This window comes from Penicillium soppii (genome assembly GCF_028829465.1).
Source record: "Penicillium soppii strain IBT 18220 chromosome Unknown utg000004l, whole genome shotgun sequence".
NCBI lineage: Eukaryota > Fungi > Ascomycota > Eurotiomycetes > Eurotiales > Aspergillaceae > Penicillium > Penicillium soppii.
In genome coordinates this window covers 2,364,960-2,385,428 of record NW_026643234.1, presented here as the reverse complement: position 1 = coordinate 2,385,428, position 20,469 = coordinate 2,364,960, and the positions used below count along the sequence as shown (strand labels likewise).

Genomic DNA, 20,469 nt, shown 5'->3' with positions numbered 1-20,469 from the left:
AACATCGTCGAGAATGTTAATCAAAAGGAAGTCAGACAATGAGAGAATGATGGCCGACTTTTATCATTATATATTATACTAACGTACCCGGTAAATCATCTCCCTACTTATCGGAAGGAATGGGGTCTAGGTGGTCTGGCCTAGTAGCATATGGAATTGGTTTCGTGGAGTGTAAATGACACTGGTTCTGAGAAATCTAGCGCGGAATTTTCATAATCTAACAGAATATCACGGGCAGCTGGCATATTTGTTGTTCCTGCGGGTTCGACATCTTTCGTCATTTTAGGCCGAGTGGGACCATAGACATTATTGATCTCGAAGTCAAATATATTCCACTTATGAGTTGTACCGATCAGTGGCGGTGACTGTCCTACAGGTACCTCACACGGTCCTGGACGAAAGCCGAAGCCGGTAGGAAAATCCTGCTGGAAATATTGTGGCACATGAACTGAACCTTGATCGGGGGGTATTCTTTTTGCTTTGATTGAAGGCGGCGGCCGACTTAGGCCATGGTAGAACTCGATTTGATCAAGATTTACCCTTATTTCCTAGAAAGCGGTAAGACATAGCGGAGGTAGATACCGGCAGATAATATAACAACCTTGGGTCAAAGTGTAACGATAACTGAGCTGGTGTGAAAAGAAGGAGGTCAGTCAACCTTTTTAATACCTAGGCGCCGCCAGAGCACGACTTACTGGGAATCATACAGTATATCGCCTTACAGACCTTATATGACCGAGGACTGCGATACCGCTGCCTCATTGATACTACTCTACGCTTACGTCGGGTGATCATTTAAGGAATTCGGGCGAATTTAGCTGACCCGTCTCGTCGAAGGGCGCCTTATGTTCGTGGTACCCACTGTACAAGGGTGCCTCTTTCTTCAATCTATACCGTTGTAGCCTTCAAAACACCTCAGCTGACAATTGAGGGATTAGGAAGAGATTAACAAGAAAGAAATCCTTTAACACGAGCGGCAGCCTACAGTTCACCAATCATCTAAGCCGATCATACAAGCCATCAATTTCATGGATGGTTGTGATGCCACTAGAGCTTCTTGAGGCATTTTTGCGGTTAGCTACTACTGAGAGGTGGCACGAGAAATTTGTCGATGAACGAAACCAAGTTGATTAAGCCCTGAAGTCAAATTCTTCGATTTTCTTTTGCCTGTGTTACCTGTAACAAAACGAGGTCTTCCCCATTGTAATGAAGTAGATATTTCCAGAGAAACATCATTTTTTTTTCGTGTTTATACTCGCCTGTTGCCACTTTTCAATCATGTGAAATTGAGCACCCGTGGAAGCCCCTAACCAACGGAGGTTAACCTATATCTCTTCTGTCCAATCGGGGAACGCAAAGCCGAAGATAGATCGCAGGTCCTCTATTTGGCTGTTCGAGACCTGGGTATCGTAGGATGGGGGATAATAGAGCATGTCGGACCCAAACGGCGATGGCGTGTCAAGGCTTGTGAAAGGAATTTGCCCGGAGTTTTGTTGCGCTATTATCGAAGACAGCTATAACGGAGTCAGCGATTTTTCGACATCAGGAAACTTTCACCTACATCTATATCTTTGAAGTCAATATCTGGCCCGTAATCCCATATTGGTTGGATTCCTTGCTCCATCTCCGGCTTCGACGCCGAGTGCGTGGGTTGTCTTTCCCGCAACTTGAGAACATATTGTCGCGCGATACCTGCAAAGCTTGAGATGATGCTTCCCGGGAGCGCGCCCTTGGAGGCGTAGTCAACTTGACTGAAGTACGCTGCTGCCTGATCAAGGAAGGCAATATTACTTTCCGTTTCTTTGTGAGTGGTATTGTGAATCACAAAATCAAACAGAACGAAGACCGCCGATAATGGCATGATGCCAGCAACACTAAGTTAGAATATTAGTCGGATGGCTTTCAGCTGTTGTCCCATTGAAGTTGAAGAAGATGGACTTACAACACAGGCATGTAAGGCTCGATTTCAATCAACGAAACAAGCTCAATGACAGCGCGCGCTGCATTCATCAATTCCCACTTGCTATCCTCGCGGTCTAGCTTTTCTTCGGGGTCGACGTGAAGGGATAGATGTTCCACGGCAAAAATCAGGTTGCAGTACAAGTAATGCGTCTGTAAAGCGACCATCTTTGTCCTGGGACACTCAAGTTCACTTAATCGGATTGCCTCCTTTGGCCGGAATGCCATAGGTACCGATAAGCGCCATTCTTCTAACTCTCGTCGTACGCGTTTGATAGAATATAAGCAATCCTCTGCGGACTGCAAAGAAGATCTCGTCGAAAACAGAGTGGTGTATGCAATCGATGTTATTCTGCTCAGACGAATGGCGGATTGGAACCAGTTGTAGTCTCCCAGCATGGACCCAGGGACGGAAGGGATGTCGCATCCAATGTCTTCATCAGCGAACACCTGGATAACTATTATTAGAAAATTTCCCAAGCTCCGGAAAGAGCTTGAGCACCAGACTCACTGAGCTATTGTTATCAGAGAAGGAGGCAATCTTTTCCAAGTGGTATATGGTCCAGAACACTCTCAAATGAACTGGTTGAGCATTGGAAGATTTGTGATATCGTAGAATTTGTGCCATTCTAGCTGCTTCATATACCAATGCCTGATCCAGTTGAAGACAGCAGGCATTCATTGCAAAGATAGCCTGTCACTCGAATATTAGGTTGGCGTAGATAGCAAGCGATGATTTTAAAACCTCACCATAGCTGTCAGAGCCTATTGAAGTTTATCAGCAAGAATTGAGACGAAATAGGCATGGGCATGAAAATACTTGGAGTTTCGTCAACGAGTATGGAGGAACCAATATGTCCGGAATAGCACCAAGACATAATTGAAAAAGGCTCCACGCTTTGCCCGAACCTGGAGTGAAGCTGCCGCCTTGGTTGTATTGGCTGCCCAAAGCTAGGACAGCATGATATATTGCAGAACATGCTTTGCTGCATTTCGATCTCCCAGTACGGCGGCAGTCAGTAGTATGCGAGGTGAATTCTTGTTTATCCAGGAAGGGGTAGATGGGATGGATCTGGTCAAAGTAGGCTGGTTCATTCAATCAGGTACCGGACAATAGGTAAGAGAAGTGTCAACTCACAGCCAATATACCCATCGGCTTCGCTTGACGTCACATCCACTCTGGCTAGCGGCGGCTTGAACTCAATGGTAGACGACTCGGAAGAGTCGTTTCGCGAACATATTCGTGCCACAAGGAGGGTTTCTAGATCCTCAACGAGCTCTGTGAGTACATTTGTCCCTATCCGGCTGGCCAATGCACTCATCCGTTCATTCGAGAAAAAGCTTAAGCTCGAGCTGGTTGCTAGATATGTGTGAGGAGTGAGCCACGCAGGTGGGAAAATCTAAGCTAACCTCGCCCATTGCTAGCCTGCAAGTGCGATAACGTCAGGAATTTGATTTCTGTGAGAGTATGTTTTAACACTCATACCTTGACAACGACAGAATCGTCATAGAGAGGGACCCTTTGAGGCCCAAAGCGCAAGAGACGGTCGATGGGGAGGTCATTTTCGCGTGGCAGTGATGGTTCAACAGAAAGAGGAAAAGGTGCTAGGTATTGTTAGTGACAATATAGCAAATTAGCTATGCAGTACCCACGTGTATCCTCAAGTTTGCGTCGGAATTTACGTCTGATAGGCGTAAATTGACAAGACTCATTCCGGTTCTACATAAATCTGCATTAGAGGCGCTGCAAAATCAGTAGGAAGTTGGAGTTGGAACTGTCGTACGATGCAGTGGATGCAGGTTGATGGTGCTCCTGGGTCTGTAAGGGTTTCAGGTACTAAAACAGTAGTATCATCAGCCTCAGCCCCATGTACCTAGGTACCTGATAGCAAACTGGAAAAGGGGTTTACCGATGCATCGGACTTTTCGGAATCTGCACTGATCACAGGACTTGTTGATTCTTATCACTTTGGAGGTCATTCTGAGATAATGCGTCAATCAGGATACAGTTCCTTCTCTGGAGAGCATCGACCGATGAAAGTGAGCTGGTCTTTATACCCCGCGATATGTCACACCGCCTTCAACATGTAGTCACGTTGAAGATCTTTGTTTAGCTTCTTGATGAGATCACTGTATACTTAGGATCACTTAATCTTGCCCAACGATAGTCCAAAGATCATAGAAACATTTTGTGAAAGCACGTGTATGCCAGACAGTGTAGGCATCCAACCATATTTAACTAGTCCTAGATCTTGGAGATAGTTTCTTTCCTCAATCAACTATTACTACCTTTTTCAATCGGTTGTTTCCCTTATTCCTCGCCTGGGCAGTATTCAACCTTTCAAAAAAGTATTCCCGATGCGCATTTTAAACTTCTACGGTTTGATTCTTCTACTAGTTTCTGGCCTATTGGCACTCAAAATGAGGGTTTTGAGCGAAAAGCACTTGAAGCACACAAAAATATCACATTAGGATTGATGACTCTAAATTTTGCTCTCGCAGGATCTATTGTGTTCGAAATCCCATCAAGCCCGCTTGCTACCCCCTTTTTAGGGACCTTGAACGCCCAGTAAAGCCCTAGCCCCGCCATAATGTTCACCAGGATATAGACCCATATGAGCCCAAAGTCCCGCCATCTCGTATCATACGAAATTTGGAATCGAGTGAGGAACTCATTGGTAGTGGCAAGTGGGCAGTATTCGCACATACTTCTTGCTGTCGGGTTTAACACCAAACCACCGGCAGATTCCCTGTAAGCTCCTAGGAATTCTTCGCAAGTAAGATTTTCAGTGGGAGCCATATGGAGGATTTCGCGGTCGGCACATGTAACGTTCGAGTTGGCAACTGCGTTGGACATGATGCCCCCGACAAGGTATGTTGCGGGCGAGACACGATACATGAAGGACCAAAACTTTGGCAGATCAACTATAGGAACCCCGACTCTGCGTTGATGGTTAGTACATTTCCTAACTTTAGACAGGAATGAACTCCTCTGGACTACCACTCACCCGCAGAACAGGATACACAACATCCAGAAAAGACTGGTCAATACGCCTGCAACTTCGGGAAGATCAATCCAGAAAATGGCAAAATGGGCAAACGTGCTCGTAAATAGCAGGTACACCCATAAAAGGAGGAAGACGGAGAAACCGCGGATAGCCTGGTCATCGGCTGTTGTGTTTCGGACAAAGCCTACTGGGTAATACCAACAGAAGTACATGATGACCGCCATCAAGGTATGCCATGCGAGCTCAATGAGGATATTGGAAAGTAGGTATGCTTTTGAAATGAGAAAAGTGAGCGGGGTTGTATCGAAGGGAATTACGTTGAGAGGTAGAAAGACTTACTTGTCCATCTGTAAATCTTTGACGGGCGTTCACGAGCCTCGTACAGCGCTCGCTGGGGTAGGAACATGGGCATGATCTGCTCATTTATATTGATGAACAGCACGAGCAGCATGAAGATAGCCCACAGTTGGTTTTGCAGCCCTTGGATGGAATTGTTGGCATTGAAACTAAAGCCGAGGTAGAGGGACTTGCAAAATAAGATTAGTTAGCACGAGTCAAGAAGACAATGAGGGATTTTCACGTACAGAAAGAACAATCAGTATGGTTTTGGACCATATGTAAGTCGGTGATCGCCAGAGATGCTTCCAAGTGCGTCGTAAAACTTGGCCGAACTGTGTCCAAAAAGAGGCTACGAACTCCTGATGCTGAGAAGTGCCATCTGTGGTGTCTTCATTGCCGGCGGGTTCTGCTTGTGGAAGAGCACGAAGGCGACCAAGCTCAGCCTTGACTGCCTGATATTCAGGAGAACATAGCCATACTTGGTGCCAGTCTTGTGCTTTTGAGTCATCAGCAGGCGGCTCAATTACCTGTAGCATCCATTCAGCTGGGTTGGCACCCGCTGGGCATGCAGGGGCATTGTTTTTCTCAAAGTAATCAATCATGGTTGAAGCTCCACTTCCCAAATCTACAGGCACATTCAATCAACGAAAAGGGCTCTCAAGAATTGGGGCGAGCAGAGACTTACCACCAAAATAAGCTGTCTTGCCTCCCGGTGCGATCAGGAGAAGACGATCAAACTGGTCAAAGAGGATAGCAGAGGGTTGATGAATTGTGCAAAGAACCGCCTGGCCGCTATTCGTCAATTTCCTGATGAGTTCAGAGATGGACCAGGATGTCTGTGAATCCAATCCTGAAGTTGGTTCATCAAAGAAGATCAGGAGTTGAGGTCGGGCAGCAAGTTCCACACCAATTGTAAGACGTTTGCGTTGCTCAACATTAAGACCCTCTCCAGGAACACCAATGACGGCATCCGCAAATTCTCGCATTTCCAATATATCGATGACATGCTCAACGTAGTTCAGCTTCTCAGATCGGGTGATCTCTGCAGATTGACGAAGAATCGCACTAAACCGAAGCGCTTCGCGAACGGTCATGGTGCTGAGATGGAGATCTTGCTGCTGGACATAGCCAACCTTGTGCTGGAAAGAAGGATCTGTTGGCTTTCCATTGACCATTGTACTGCCAGTTACAACACCGGTGGTGACACGAGTGGCCAGAACGTCCAGTAAGGTCGTTTTTCCTGCACCAGACACACCCTGATAGATCTTTGATTAGTGCGTGCTTGCATTAAATTTGGGATTGAGATTACCATGAGGATAGTTGATACGCCAGGTTTCACCCAGCCATCGACATGATCCAAAAGGGAGCGGTTCCCGCCCTTGATCTCAATGTTATAGCAGAGATCCTCCCAGTGGAAAACATCCTTTCCAACTACCATGTTATCAGATCCGCTTGAAGAGCTTGCCTTTTCCGCTACTACCGGGCGATTTTGCAGTTGATTCTCGGCGTCCAGGGAAAGTGCCTTTTCTGACTTGGGAGAGCCCTTGTTGCGACGGAACACTAAGATTTCACCGCGTGTTCTAGGTGGCTTCGCAAGCTCTGCAGCAAGCACGTAAGCGGGGAAAAAAAATGCTAAAAATGCGCAGAGAATGCCAATATTTCTGTGTTATATGTTCCCGTTAGCGCGTGGCTCATCGCACGGGAAATGACATATACTGACCTCCATTTGTGCACATTCCAGTAGTCAAAAGACCTGTTGATATAGTTGTCTCCATTGACAAAGGCCGAACCGGCCTCCGACCCAACCACAGAGCAGATGTGCGACTCAGGCGGAAGATTCGTGTACCCCTTACCACTTGGCACCATCCCAACACAGGGAAACTCCCGATGGTGGAATTCATTTGCCATCAAAGCCTCAAAGCCGTATGCCAGGGGATTGATATACGCCATCCAACGGGACCATCCAGGCATATACTCTGGTGGAGTGGTGAAACCAGTGTATATCATCAGTCCAAGGCTGAGAACGGCGCTAGGGATCATAGCTTGATCAGATGTCCGGGTTATGCAGGCCAGTGTGCGGAAAATGGCTGACTGAACCAGAGTGGTGAGGAGGGTGGTGAGGCAGAAAAAGAAGAAAGCACCGGCCTCTCGCCTCAGATTTGCCATAAAGTAGATAAGAATGTTGAAAACAAACATATTCACAATCTTGTAGGGTAGATCAGTCAAGTAGCTTGCAATTGCCTGAGCTGACTGGTGATAGAAAGCATAGCGATTCTGCTTCTCAACAACAGGGCGTTCGGCATAGATTGTCAGGACCTATTTTCAAGTTATCAATACATACAATCGGGTCGAACTTCAAAAGAAAACGAGGATCAGGGAGAGGAACTTACCTCCAACTGGCTCGCAAAAGCATTGAAGAGAAGCGAGAAGAAGATGAGTCCTCCGCGATAGTAAAAGCTGGATGTATCCGGCTTGAGATTGTAAAACATGCTTCCTAAGATGAGCGCCATAATTACATTAAACAAAAGGGAGGCAATGGTAAACCCAGGGTCAGCCAGCAATCTCCGGTAAGCGCGCCAAAGGGTTAGAGAGATTTGCTGAGCGTATGATATCGTGTAAGCAGATTTTGAGCGCTGCTGCTTAGCCTGCTCAGCTCGCCTGGACTGGTAGTATTCAGCCGTTCGCTCTTTTGAAGGATGTTTTTGCTCATAGGATGCAAACTCAGAGAGTAATTTCTTTCGCTGTTCACTTGATTGCCATCTTTCTGCAAACTCATCTGCCGAGCGAGGCACGGAATTTTCGAAGCCGTCTCTAACCCTCCGCTCTTCCGGACTCGTCATGGATGTCAAAAAATCGGGAATAGTTTGCCTAGGGGGAGCTTCGAAATTCGTCAGAAACCTCGACTTATGTTGTCAGCTCACGAAACCTCGAAAACTCACAGTAAAATCCCAGGCTCTCAAAGTAGCCCTTGGCTTCAGTGGTTTGACCGAAGAATATCTGCCTTCCCTCATAGATCAGAGTAACTCGATCAAAAAGCTAGATGTAAAATATATTAGTTAGCCAGCGAGCGTTGTTTTGAACATCTATTTTCAAGAAGACTAACGTCATAAGCTGACTGTGGTGCTTGATATAAGGTAACCACAGACGTTACATCAAGTAGATCTGCCTGGAGGCGCAGGTTGCTGCAAAAATTTATAGCATTGGCGCTGTCAAGGCCACGTGTAGAGTTGTCCCAGCACTGAAACTTGGCTCCAGTCAGGGAAGCCTCGGCGATACTGACTCGCTTGCGCTCTCCGCCACTCACACCACGCACGAAATCATCTCCGACATGTGTGTTGATGGTATGATTTAGACCAAAAATGGCCATCATGACATCGCGACGTACTGTGTTGAGTTGATCGCGGTCAAAGCCTCCCGGAACGTGTCGAACTGAGCGAGCACGAGAGGCAAACGTCAAAGTTTCTCCAACAGTTAGGTGCGCCAGGTGAACGTCGAGCTCAGCATTATACAGAACATCCCCGCGGAGGGAAGAGCGGATATCGGCCACATCCAATCCTGAGTGCGTTAATAAAAAGTCATAGACGTTGAAATGCGCTATCAAAAACATACCTCGAAAGTTGAGATACGATTCTGGCGTAACATTCAAATCCGCCGTTTCCCCCGATAGCGTCTTGAGAAGTGTAGAACAGCCAGAGCCAGGGGGACCCAGCACTAGTACCATTTCTCCCTTTTCTGCAATGCCTTCGAAGTTGCGTAGAATGTCCACACGTCTGCCATGTGGATTTCCACGAAGCCATCTTGCTAGGTATGTTGCGAGTCCAGTTACTACATTCCCTGTGGTCTTTTGGTACTCTGCGGCCGTGGTATATGCAAATACACCCAATTCTTTGAAGGCAACGCCAAGAGAACGCGAAGGTGCCGACTGAGGATCTGATTCGGTCAATCTGATAAATTCCTTTACCCAAACCCGTGCGTCAAATGTTGAGGACGAGGGATCAAGCTTGCTGCCCGGCGTTGGGCTGAGTACTTGTGACTGCAACTCCCCAGAACTAGAAGATATGGAAAATCGCTCTGCGACTTTCGCAACCCTATCGTGTAGCTCGTTCACTTGACTGTCCGTGGAGATACATTCGGCGGAAGATGACCCGATTTGGATGCTTGTATTGGCGAGGTCGCGGCCAGCCATGGTGGCTGATTTCAAAGGCACGCAAGCAGCTAGTGAAGAAATTTGAAGAGGCACAGAGATGTAGATTGATCTAGAAGCTGAAAAATATCTGAGCGTACGGACAGAGGAACTATGACTAAATGACTTAGGAGCAAATAACAAGGTCACATGATCTCTAAGGAACTTTCAAACATGTTGAGAGGTCTTTCTTTGTCTTTGAATTGCACCGTCCTTCGGTGCTCGGGGCTTGGCTCTGACCGGATGAATATAGGTACCCACAATTCGGTGCTCGGGGCTTGGCATCGATGCCAAGGAATCGGGGGCAGAAAGGAGTGTACAGTAACAAAAGCGGCCCGCCCCCGAAGTGGATCTTTGGAAGTTCTCCTCAAATGTGAATATATCTAATACAAATCGTCCTTGGCTCTCATTAAGTCTTGGGATACGTACCCAATTGGAGACAAATCAATATGGAAAGCTATAGTTGTTCGTATATTTGGCTGGCCTATAATGGGCTAATAGAGAAGAATTTGACAGATAGAGTCTATGGGAATTACATCTGGGCCATCTTACGCCCAGGTACTAAGCTGCATATGTCCAACGTAACATGCTCCACAAGCTAGGTAGATGTAGTATGACATACTTTTGGTGGCCCCCAAACTAGGCACTTTATGTAAAGCATTTTCCTCAAGTGGGTACAGTCGTATTTGGAAGGATTTGTGTTCTGGCCCTTTGGTACCCAGTACACGTCTTCGTACCCATAGGACATGGTATGGGGGCCTTTGGACCGTCGGGCATAACACTCCGAGAACGTAACTCTACGCGCAGGGTTGATAAAAGTAGAGTCTCCAGGGTTTTCGCTCATACCTAAAACATATACTTTGCTCCTTTCATCTCTATTGACGCGTCGTTGACATTGAGAAAACTTTGCCAAAATGTCTGCACTTCCAATATCTTCTTCCTTTGTCGCAGAATGGGCGAAGGCCCAACAGACCCATGGGCAGAAATCAAAGAACTCTTCGGTGTTCTATCGGAACCTTGAGGAGGAACTTGATATCAGCAGAGCCCAGCATAGCTGTGCAATGCTGCATAATCAGGACACTCCCATGGACTTCTCGTCTTGCGACGTTTTGGGGATTGGTCAATCCGGGGCCTTGAGAGCTGCCTTTTTAGATGAGCTTGATCGCAACCCCTCGTTTCAACTGGGTGCCCACGGAACCAGATTACTGAATGGAAACTCGAAATACCTCGAAACCGTTGAGAATGAGGTCGCGGAGCTGCACGGGGCTGAAACAGGCCTGATCGTGAACTCATCAGCGATTGCCAACGATGCCATCTTTTCTGCTATTCCACTTCCGGGTGACGCCATCGTGTATGATGAGCTCATTCATGCTAGTGCCCTCGATGGGTTCAAGCATAGTGTGGCTCTTTGCCAGAAGTCGTTCCGTCACAACGATGTTGGTTCCTTTGTGGAAACTCTGACGGATGTGAAGAATTCGCAGCCTCAAATCCGTAATGGCACTCGATGCGTCATCATTGCGGTCGAATCCTTCTACAGCATGGATGGGGATGTTTGCCCACTGCGGGAGTTGATTGAAGCCGCCAAGGAAACTTTCCCGGATGGCAACGCTCAATTTGTCATGGACGAGGCCCATAGCAGCGGCCATATTGGCCCAAATGGTGCAGGCCTGGTCAGTGAATTGGGACTCGAGAAAGAGGTTGCGGTCCGCAATCACACTCTCGGGAAGACTCTCTGTGGTACCGGTGGTAAGGCCTGTTCTGCTACTTTAAGACACTACATCAAAGCTAATTTGAGTTATAGGAGTTATTCTATGCAACTCTACCATTCGAAAGATCTTAATCAACCGCGCGCGGCCTATCATGTTCTCTATAGCGCCATCATTCCCACTTTGTGCCGCAACACGAGTGGGCTACAAGATGCTAAGGTCTGGAGAGACCATGGAGGTGAGTGCATTCTCTGACTCATCCATTTTACTTATCAGAGAGAATGTTTTTAACAAATGGTATTCTCTTCAGGCACAAAGTAGAGTTCAACACGTGGTGAAGCTGTTCTTGACAACTATCACCTCTCACCCTGTTTGGGATCGTGCGAACGATGCCGGTATTCTGCGTATTCCTCTTTATGAGGAAGATGACTGGGATTCCCTACCATTCGTAACTCAGATCTGCCCCATATGGACTCGTCCCAAGCACAATTTCTATCTTGCCATTCATCTTCAGTTAGCAGGATACTCAGTGTATCCAATCAGCTTCCCTGTGGTGCCAAAGGGATCTGATAGAATTCGCATCATATTCCACGCACAGAACACAGATTCTGAAATCCAGGGACTCGCCCAGTGTACCTGTGAATGGGCCGAGGAGATGCTTCAGATTCAGAGAGATGGAGGCGGAGTCAAACTTCCCGCTGCCGCCCGCCATGCTTACAGTCTGATGACAAAAGAGAGTTTGAATGGCTCCAACTAGGCATTGTATATAGCGGCGGGGGCTGACTCAGGAGGCGTCAGGTACCCACAATTGTCCATAAAGAATACGGATATATACTATTGCAGTAGCTATAACGGGATTCAATTGCGACAGTAACATTGTAATAGTATCTGCAGGTCGTATAATTGAGTAGATCGGAGAGTATTTGTAGGCTGGTAAAGCCGGCCTTGGCCCGTATATTACGTATAATGAGGCCTTCCATCAGCATTGGCATCTCACTTTCAGTGAGTCAAGTCATAATCATGGAATGGCTAGACCCTGTCAAGAAGGGGCAATGCATGATCGAACGATGTCACTTTGCCAAGCTCAAATGGCCCCCGGTATACGTATACTACGCGTAATTTTTTTGAGGGAAATTAGTATAGATCCTTCAGACGCTACCTATGCAATCTTCGTCTTACTTGCGTCAGTAGCCTCTGTTCTCCATAGTCAGAATATGTTCTAGTTTCTATCATGACAAGCCACGGTATTTGGTGTACTGCAAGATACGAATGTAGCCTAAGATCTCACTCTGGCTGTTGAAGCCGTGGAGATATAGCAACGCCCAAATATCCACATATGGGGGCGAAATTTGGCGCTCAGGTATAAAAGGCCGAAGAAGAACTTGGTTGAGACGATCATCAGTCAAAAGAAAAACGGAAATTCATCACTCATTTCCCTCATATTACCATCGGAGTTCACGATGAGTTCTTTAGACCATAATCCACCAACACAGGCCAATGGAGCGTTGAATAGTTTGGCAGAGGCCAGCCTTCACTCCAATGGGACTTCCCAGACCGAAGAGATGCCCCTAACGCCCGAAAGCGGGTCAGATCTCGAAGTCAATGAATCGTCACCCGATTCCCCCATCGCGATATGTGGTATGGCCCTTCGCCTTCCTGGCGGATTAACAAGTCCACAGGAGTTTTGGGACTTTCTTGTAGCCAAAGGCGATGCAAGAGGCCGCGTTCCAAAGTCCCGGTACAACATCTCTGCATACCACTCTACCTCTGGACGTCCAGGAACCATTGCAACCGAATACGGATATTTTCTTGATGAGAGTGTCAAGCTCGGTAGTCTGGATGCTTCTCGCTTCTCGCTGAGTCGCGCAGAGCTTGAATTTGCCGACCCACAGCAACGTTTGATGCTGGAAGTCGTCCGGGAAGCCCTTGATGATGCCGGTGAAATGGACTTCAAGGTAAGCGATTCCCTGACAACTGATCATGAAGACCTTGCTGATATTGGCGGATGCAGGGTAGCGTGACGGGATGCTACATGGGAAGCTATGGTGAGGACTGGCTTGAAATGCAAAACAGAGACCACCAACAGACTGGAGTCAACCGAGTCGATGGCTACAGCGACTTCATGCTTTCTAGCCGCATTTCCTATGAGATGGATCTCAAGGGACCAACGTACGTACCTTGTCTTTGCAATTTTACAGACTGGGATATTGACTCAAGAATAGTATGACCGTCCGGACTGCTTGCTCTGCGGCACTTATTTGCTTGCACGAGGCCGTCTCCGCCATTCAAAGGGGTGACTGCCAAGCGGCAGTTGTGGGAGGTGCAAATTTGATCATGGCTCCTGGGATGACAGCGTTCATGACTGAGAAGGGTGTTTTATCGCCGGATGGCTCCTGCAAGACCTTCTCTGCTGACGCTAATGGCTATGCCAGAGGTGAAGCTGTTACTGCTGTGTATATTAAACCACTTGCTGCTGCTATTCGAGATGGCAACCCGGTCCGTGCGGTAATCAGGTCCACTGCTTCGAACGGCGATGGCAGAACACCGGGCATTGCGCAACCCAGCACCGAAAGTCAAGAAGCTCTGATCAGAAAGGCTTATGAGAAAGCCGGAATCACCGTAAGTCGACTCAGATTCAACTGTTGCGAGGTTCAAGGAATGATGGAAATGAGACTGACTTCTTTAAAGGACTTTTCTAAGACTGCGTTCGTGGAGTGCCATGGCACTGGCACGGCAGTCGGTGATCCTATTGAAACAAATGCTGTTGCGCGTGTATTTGGAGACTCTGGTGTTCATATTGGATCTGTCAAGCCAAACCTTGGACATTCCGAAGGTGCTTCGGGACTCACGGCCCTCATCAAGGGTGTTCTAACCCTGGAGAACCAAAAGATTCCACCGAACATCAAATTTTCAAGCCCGAACCCAAAGATCCCCTTCCAAGAGAGGAAACTTATTGTTCCATTGGAGCCAACTTCATGGCCCGAGTCTTGCCATGAACGAGTCAGTGTCAATTCTTTCGGCATTGGAGGATCAAATGCGCATGTCATTCTCGATTCGGCGCGCAGCTTCAATCTTTCCGAAGATACACCTGAGACAACCCATCAATATGAGCCTAGCAAATCACACTTGCTCCTATTATCTGCCAATTCCGCATCCTCGTTAGAAGTCATGACCAACAGCTTCCGGGACTGGGTTGGTCAGAACCCGGAAAGCATTGAAGACCTTGCGTACACCCTTGCGCATCGGAGAGAACGCTTGTCACACCGATCCTACTTAGTCGCCAGTGGTGATCGGCCATCCGGGGCTCTTAGCCAGGGTCGGAAGGTACCCACCACGTCTCCAAATTTGGTCATGTTGTTTACCGGGCAGGGTGCGCAATGGCCCCGAATGGGTCGCCAACTTCTGCTCCGCTCCGACTTTTGTTTCCAAAGCAGCATTAGGGCCCTTGACGGATACCTCCGAGATGCTCCGGGCGCTCCAAGCTGGACTTTGGAAGAAGAGCTTCTGAAACCAGCAAGAACTTCCAAAGTCCAAACGGCAGAGCTGTCGCAACCACTTTGCACAGCTGTCCAACTAGCCTTGGTTGATCTCCTTGCAGCTGTTGGTGCGAAGCCATCCGCAGTCGTCGGTCATAGCAGCGGTGAGATTGCGGCAGCTTATGCTTCTGGAGCCCTTACGGCCAAGGAAGCCATCATATCTGCATGGCAAAGAGGAGTTGCCGCCAAGAAGCAGACGAGACCTGGAGTGATGGCTGCCGTTGGGCTGAGTTGGGATCAGGTGAGCAGTTTCCTGACGCCACCAAAGGTCGTGGTTGCATGCGAGAATTCCCCAAGGAGCGTTACCCTGTCGGGAGATGCTGAAGAGGTGCAATCCACCATCTCTCGTATCAAGGAAGCGCACCCTGACGTGACAGCCAAACTGCTCAAGGTCGAAAAGGCGTACCATTCGTATCACATGCGAGAGGTTGGGGGAGAATACGCCGAAGCCTTGCTCCGCGATGTCCAGGGCAATCCACCATCCGTGCCATTCTTCTCTTCCGTCACTGGCTCGGGAAAGCCTGAGGAGGTCGCCTTGGACGCAAAGTACTGGCAGAGAAACCTCGAGTCACCCGTTCTTTTCAAGTCAGCAATTGCCGGAGTCCTAGACCAGGTCGACAATGTCACCTTTTTGGAGGTTGGACCACATCCAGCACTTGCAGGTCCCGTCAGGCAAATTATGACACAAGCATCGAGCTCAGCACCATACGTCGGAGTAATGGAGCGTGGCTCGGACTGCGTTGAGAGTTTCTTGACCGCGCTTGGAAAGTTGTTTGAGCTGAACGTCCCAATCGACTTCACCAAACTCATTCCCACAGGAACCTGTCTTCCTAACCTCCCACGGTACCCCTGGGACCACAAATCCAACTACTGGCGCGAATCCAGAATTTCTCAAGAATGGAGAGATCGTGAGTTCCCGGCGCATCCCCTCCTCGGTGTCCGTCAGCTTGAGAGTACGAGCCTTGAGCCCAGTTTCCGAAACATGTTGCTCATCGAAAATGCGAGCTGGCTCCGAGACCACAAGATTGAGGACAATGTCATTTTCCCCTGTGCTGGCTATGTTTCAATGATCGGTGAAGGCATTCGACAGATTAGTAGATCGCAAGATTCCTTTACATTGCGAAATGTCGTACTCAGTTCGGCTCTCGTGTTGTCGGAGGATGCACCCGCTGAGCTAGTCACTACGTTCCGTCCAGTTCACCTCACCGATTCGATGGACAGCCAGTGGTGGGATTTCACGATTGCGTCCTTCAACGGAAACATTTGGATGAAGCATTGCACAGGGCAGGTTGCATCTGAGAAGATACAGCCTGTGCATAAGCCAAAGGAGGGCCTGCTCCCGCGAAAGGTGCAGCGACGGAAGTACTATGATGTTCTCTCTCGGGCCGGTATCGGTTACGGACCCCATTTCCAACGCCTTGAGGACATTCGGACGGGTACAGTCGATAATCGCGCGACTGCTCGCTTGTCACACGATGTCTGCGGAGATGAAGAGCATTATCATATCCATCCAGCCGTGATTGATGCCTGCATTCAATCCGGTCCTCTTGCAGGCACTAAGGGACGTGTCGAGGCGAAACACTACCGGCGAGTGCCAACGAAAATCGAGAGGGTGACTGTTCATCGCTGCGATCCCGCTGCGGATATCAAGGTCTCGGCGTCGGCTGTATTCATCAAAGGCAGTGGTGATGTTGTCAGCCGCGTACAATGCATATCGAACGGCGATATTGTGTTGGACATGGAAGGTGCCAAACTCTCGCCTTTGGAAGAAGCTGAGGAGCTAGGAACAGCCAAGCCCATGACATCGGCACGTCTCACGTGGGGACCACACATCGACTTCCTGGACGTCACCCGTCTCATAAAGCCTGAGATTCCCAGGCGTCTATACACCCCAACTCTCGACGAGCTTGCCCGCCTGTGTCTGGTATATTCGGAACGACTGATTGAGGGAGCTCAAACCAGTCTCCCTCACATGACCAAGTACATGAATTGGATGGCACGGGAGGTCCGCGGCTACGGAGACGACTCATCACTTCTTGCCATGGATGGCGCCTCCATCAAAAGGAAAATTTCGAGCTTGGTTCAAAAGATGGCAGGGACACCTGTAGAGGACTGTGCTACTGCCGTCCAGAAAGTGGTCAACAACATGGAAGGCCTGTTGTCTGGGGAGACAGATCCTCTCGAATTATTGTTGGCCGACAATACTCTGACGAAGCTATATATTGCGACGGATGCCGTGGACCGATCTCAACTCATCCGCCACCTCGCCCACAGCAAGCCTAATCTTCGCATTCTCGAGGTCGGCGCAGGCACAGGGGCATCCACAGCAAGCATGTTGAAACATTTGGTTCTGCCTACTGGGCAGCCCTTGTACTCCAAGTACGCGTTCACCGACATTTCTTCCGCATTCTTCGTCTCTGCGAAGGATCATTTCCAGGACTATCGCAATATTGAGTATCGCGTTCTGGACATCAGCCAGAGTCCAGCCGAGCAAGGATTCGAAGAGGACAAATTTGACCTCGTTATTGCCACCAATGTCCTTCACGCCACAAAGAGTCTAAATGAGACTCTGAGAAACGTGCGCCAATTGCTCTCTCCTGGCGGCAGACTTCTTCTCCATGAGCTTGACTCTGCCTCCAAATGGCCTAACTTCATTTTCGGTACTCTACCAGGTTGGTGGTATGGTGGACCAGACGGTCGCCCAGATCAACCCTATGTGACCCCAGCTCGATGGGAGTCAGAGCTCAGAGATGCCGGTTTTAATGGCCTGGATGCAGTCGTACATGATGCTGAAGAAGGATATCAGCTGAATGCTATCATGGTCGCAAGCCCACAAACAGAGAGAAATCCTGTTAACAAGACAATCTCCATTCTAAGTGATGAGGTCTGCCCCCATCTGACCCCTTTGTCCAGAGTTCTGGAGGGCCGAGGCTTCATGGTCCAACCATATCGACTTGGTCAGGAGCTACCGGCAGGGCAGGACATCATTTCGCTCCTTGATTCCACACAGCCCTTCTTCAAAGATATTGATGAATCTCGCTTCCTATCCTTCCAACGGGTATTGAACAACCTTGGGCAGTCCGCGCTGTTTTGGGTGACACAGCCATGTCAAATTCAGTGTCGTGACCCCAACTATGCCCAGGTTATTGGCACCGCTCGTACCATCCGTACTGAGATGCTTTTGGACTTCGCCACGTGCGAAGTGGATCACCTTGGCTCTTCCTTGGAGAAGGTGGTCGATGTGTTTTCAAAGTTCCAAACAAGAGTGGAGGATGAGACTTTCAAGCCTGAATACGAGTACTCCATTTGCAATGGCACCGTCAACGTCGGCAGAATCTATCCCTTCTCTCTGACTGATGAACTTTCGTCAACTGCCATTTCAGAAGAACGCATTGGCCTCGACATGGGTAAGCCAGGGCGTCTCAATACTCTGAGATGGGCTCCGCGTGAGAAAAAGATCCTCCTGAGTGACGACGTAGAGGTGCAACTCCACGCGGCGGGGCTAAACTTCAAGGTAAGCCCCTTCTACCGTTCATCTTGAACAAATAGCTAATATGTTATGGTTAGGATGTCTTGGGCTCATTGGCAGTAGTTCCCTATCCGGAGGATGGTCTCGGGATCGAGTCCAGTGGTGTTGTCTGCCGTGTTGGTCCCGATGTTACGGACCTTCGCATTGGCGATCGGGTCATGCTCTTAGGCGATGGCTCCTTTGGGTCACACGTGGTTACCCCAGAGAGGCTTTGCGTAAAGATTCCCGCCAGCCTCAGCTTCGAAGATGCTGCGAGTATGCCGGCAGTCTTTGCCACTGCAGTTTGCTCGCTGTTTCATATTGGCAAGTTGCAGAAGGGACAAGTAAGCTGCCTCCACTTAATCAAACTCTCACCTTGAACCGGTACTGACAACCTTTAGTCCGTGCTTATACACAGTGCCTGTGGCGGTGTTGGTCTAGCTGCTATCCAACTTGCTCTCATGGTAGGCGCTAATATTTACGCAACCGTCGGAAGCGAAGAGAAGATCAATCACCTTGTCGAAACCTTTGGACTTCCAAAGAACCAAATTTTCCACTCCAGGGACACCAGCTTTGTGGAAGGGATCATGCGTGAAACAGACGGACAAGGCGTGGATGTCGCCTTGAACTCTTTATCTGGAGAGCTTTTACATGCCACTTGGCGTTGTGTAGCAGAGTTTGGTACCCTGGTCGAGATCGGAAAGCGTGACTTCCTCGGTGCCGGCAAGCTCGATATGGATGTTTTCCTCGGCAGCCGGACCTATTCCTGCTTTTACCTTGATGCACTCATGGCAAGAAAACAGTCAAAGGTCAAGGAGCTTCTCAGGGAAGTTGTATGGTACTTGCAGAGTGGCCAGATCAATCCCGTCAGGCCTCAGAAAGCTTTCAATGCCTCGGAGATTGAAGAGGCATTCCGCTATATGCAACAAGGCCAGCATCTGGGCAAGATTATTATCTCAATCAGGAACACTGATGGTAATCTAAAACTTGATACTGCATCCGTCAAGGCACCGAAGGAACTGAACCTGGACAGTGAGGCATCTTATCTCCTCGTTGGTGGCCTGGGTGGCCTTGGGCGAGCAGTGGCAAGGCACTTGGCTGAGCGAAACGCACGCCGTATTGTATTCCTCTCCAGAAGCGCTGGAAATGGCCCTGATGATCCCGACACTATCAAAGAGCTCGAAAGCATGGGATGTGAGATACGTCTCGTCAAAGGAAGTGTTTTGCAGCAAGAGGATGTGACTCGGGCTTTGGAGCAAGCTCCAAATCTGAAGGGCATTATCCAATGTTCTATGGTTCTTCGTGACGAGAACTTCGGGCGCATGAGCATAGACGAGTGGAGAACTGCGGTGGCTCCTAAGGTCCAAGGGACCTGGAATCTCCACCATGCTACTCTCGCCGCTGGGATCGAACTTGACTTCTTTATTTTGTTCTCTTCCATGTCTGGAGTCACTGGACAAGCCGGTCAGGCAAACTACGCCGGAGCGAACACTTTCCTGGATTCCTTTGTGCAGTACAGAACAAGCCTTGGTCTCGCGGCATCTTCCCTGGATATTGGAGCAGTGCAAGATGTTGGTTATGTTTCGCAAGACGATGCTCTTCTGAAGAGGATGAAGCTCGCAAGTGCACATGGAATCACGGAGCCTGAACTCATGGAAGCTGTCAGCGCAGCTGCTCTGTCCCTTACAACATCTCCGGCTAGCTGCGATACCCTCGCTGAGCCATTTGTGGACAAGAACACCATTGCACTGGGTCTATCGACAGCAATTCCCTTGAGCAGCTCCGAAAGCCGTGCGTTTTGGAGAAAGGACGTGCGAATGGCCGCCTACCACAACTCTTCCAAGATCAGTGCGGGAACCTCTGGCTCGAACAGTGATAATCTAAAGTCGTTCATGGCGCGAGCCAAGGAAGATGCGAGCATTCTCAGCAGCGAGGAGTCGACAACATTCCTTGCTCAAGAAATAGGCAAGAAGCTATTTATGTTCCTTCTGAAGTCGCCGGAGGACCTGGATACGTCTGTGTCACTTGCCCAGCTGGGAATGGATTCTTTGGTTGGCGTCGAGATGCGCAGTTGGTGGAGGCAGGCATTTGGGTTTGATATCAGCGTCCTTGAATTGCTGGGAATGGGAAACCTGGACGGACTGGGTAGGCATGCGGCGGAAGGAGTTCTGAAGACACTGAGTGAAGAACATGCATAGACTATTGCAATGTGGTCGTCTATACTCACGAA

At 48.9% G+C, this 20,469-nt stretch overlaps 4 protein-coding genes across 4 annotated transcripts; 2 read left to right on the top strand and 2 right to left on the bottom strand.

Annotated features, from left to right (window-relative positions):
* Window positions 1-1,251: 1,251 nt before the first annotated feature.
* Window positions 1,252-3,905, bottom strand: N7529_004304 (fungal specific transcription factor domain-containing protein). The gene is made up of 11 exons (XM_057239831.1): window positions 3,870-3,905; window positions 3,744-3,796; window positions 3,613-3,679; window positions 3,446-3,564; window positions 3,370-3,385; window positions 3,098-3,319; window positions 2,780-3,045; window positions 2,467-2,653; window positions 1,943-2,417; window positions 1,562-1,874; window positions 1,252-1,514 (listed from the first exon to the last, which is right to left on the bottom strand). Exons 6-11 carry the CDS (start codon window positions 3,279-3,281, stop codon window positions 1,326-1,328), a joined length of 1,614 nt encoding a protein of 537 aa, XP_057099126.1. The 5' UTR covers window positions 3,282-3,319; window positions 3,370-3,385; window positions 3,446-3,564; window positions 3,613-3,679; window positions 3,744-3,796; window positions 3,870-3,905; the 3' UTR covers window positions 1,252-1,325.
* Window positions 3,906-4,375: 470 nt separating this feature from the next.
* N7529_004303 (uncharacterized protein) lies at window positions 4,376-9,492 on the bottom strand (the record flags this gene model as incomplete). Its single annotated transcript, XM_057239830.1, is given in 12 exon segments — window positions 4,376-4,901; window positions 4,968-5,238; window positions 5,307-5,493; window positions 5,552-5,931; window positions 5,992-6,562; window positions 6,616-6,967; window positions 7,027-7,282; window positions 7,301-7,622; window positions 7,697-8,184; window positions 8,246-8,342; window positions 8,410-8,861; window positions 8,916-9,492. 12 exon segments carry the CDS (start codon window positions 9,490-9,492, stop codon window positions 4,376-4,378), a joined length of 4,479 nt encoding a protein of 1,492 aa, XP_057099125.1.
* Window positions 9,493-10,403: 911 nt separating this feature from the next.
* N7529_004302 (aminotransferase class I/II-fold pyridoxal phosphate-dependent enzyme) lies at window positions 10,404-11,952 on the top strand (the record flags this gene model as incomplete). Its single annotated transcript, XM_057239829.1, has 3 exons — window positions 10,404-11,235; window positions 11,291-11,433; window positions 11,506-11,952. The coding sequence occupies 3 exons, from the start codon at window positions 10,404-10,406 to the stop codon at window positions 11,950-11,952; spliced, it is 1,422 nt and encodes a 473-aa protein (XP_057099124.1).
* Window positions 11,953-12,655: 703 nt separating this feature from the next.
* Window positions 12,656-20,437, top strand: N7529_004301 (type I polyketide synthase; the record flags this gene model as incomplete). The annotated part of the gene is made up of 6 exons (XM_057239828.1): window positions 12,656-13,150; window positions 13,207-13,364; window positions 13,418-13,814; window positions 13,884-18,245; window positions 18,299-18,583; window positions 18,641-20,437. The coding sequence occupies 6 exons, from the start codon at window positions 12,656-12,658 to the stop codon at window positions 20,435-20,437; spliced, it is 7,494 nt and encodes a 2,497-aa protein (XP_057099123.1).
* Between the last annotated feature and the right edge of the window lie 32 nt (window positions 20,438-20,469).

Coding starts and splice junctions, on each gene's coding strand:
- N7529_004304 (XM_057239831.1), bottom strand. CDS start 3,281: ATGAGTGCATTGGCCAGCCGGATAGGGACAAATGTACTCACAGAGCTC. Junction 3,046..3,097: donor AGCCGATGGGTATATTGGCT/GTGAGTTGACAC, acceptor TGAATGAACCAG/CCTACTTTGACCAGATCCAT. Junction 2,654..2,779: donor ACTCGTTGACGAAACTCCAA/GTATTTTCATGC, acceptor TTCGAGTGACAG/GCTATCTTTGCAATGAATGC.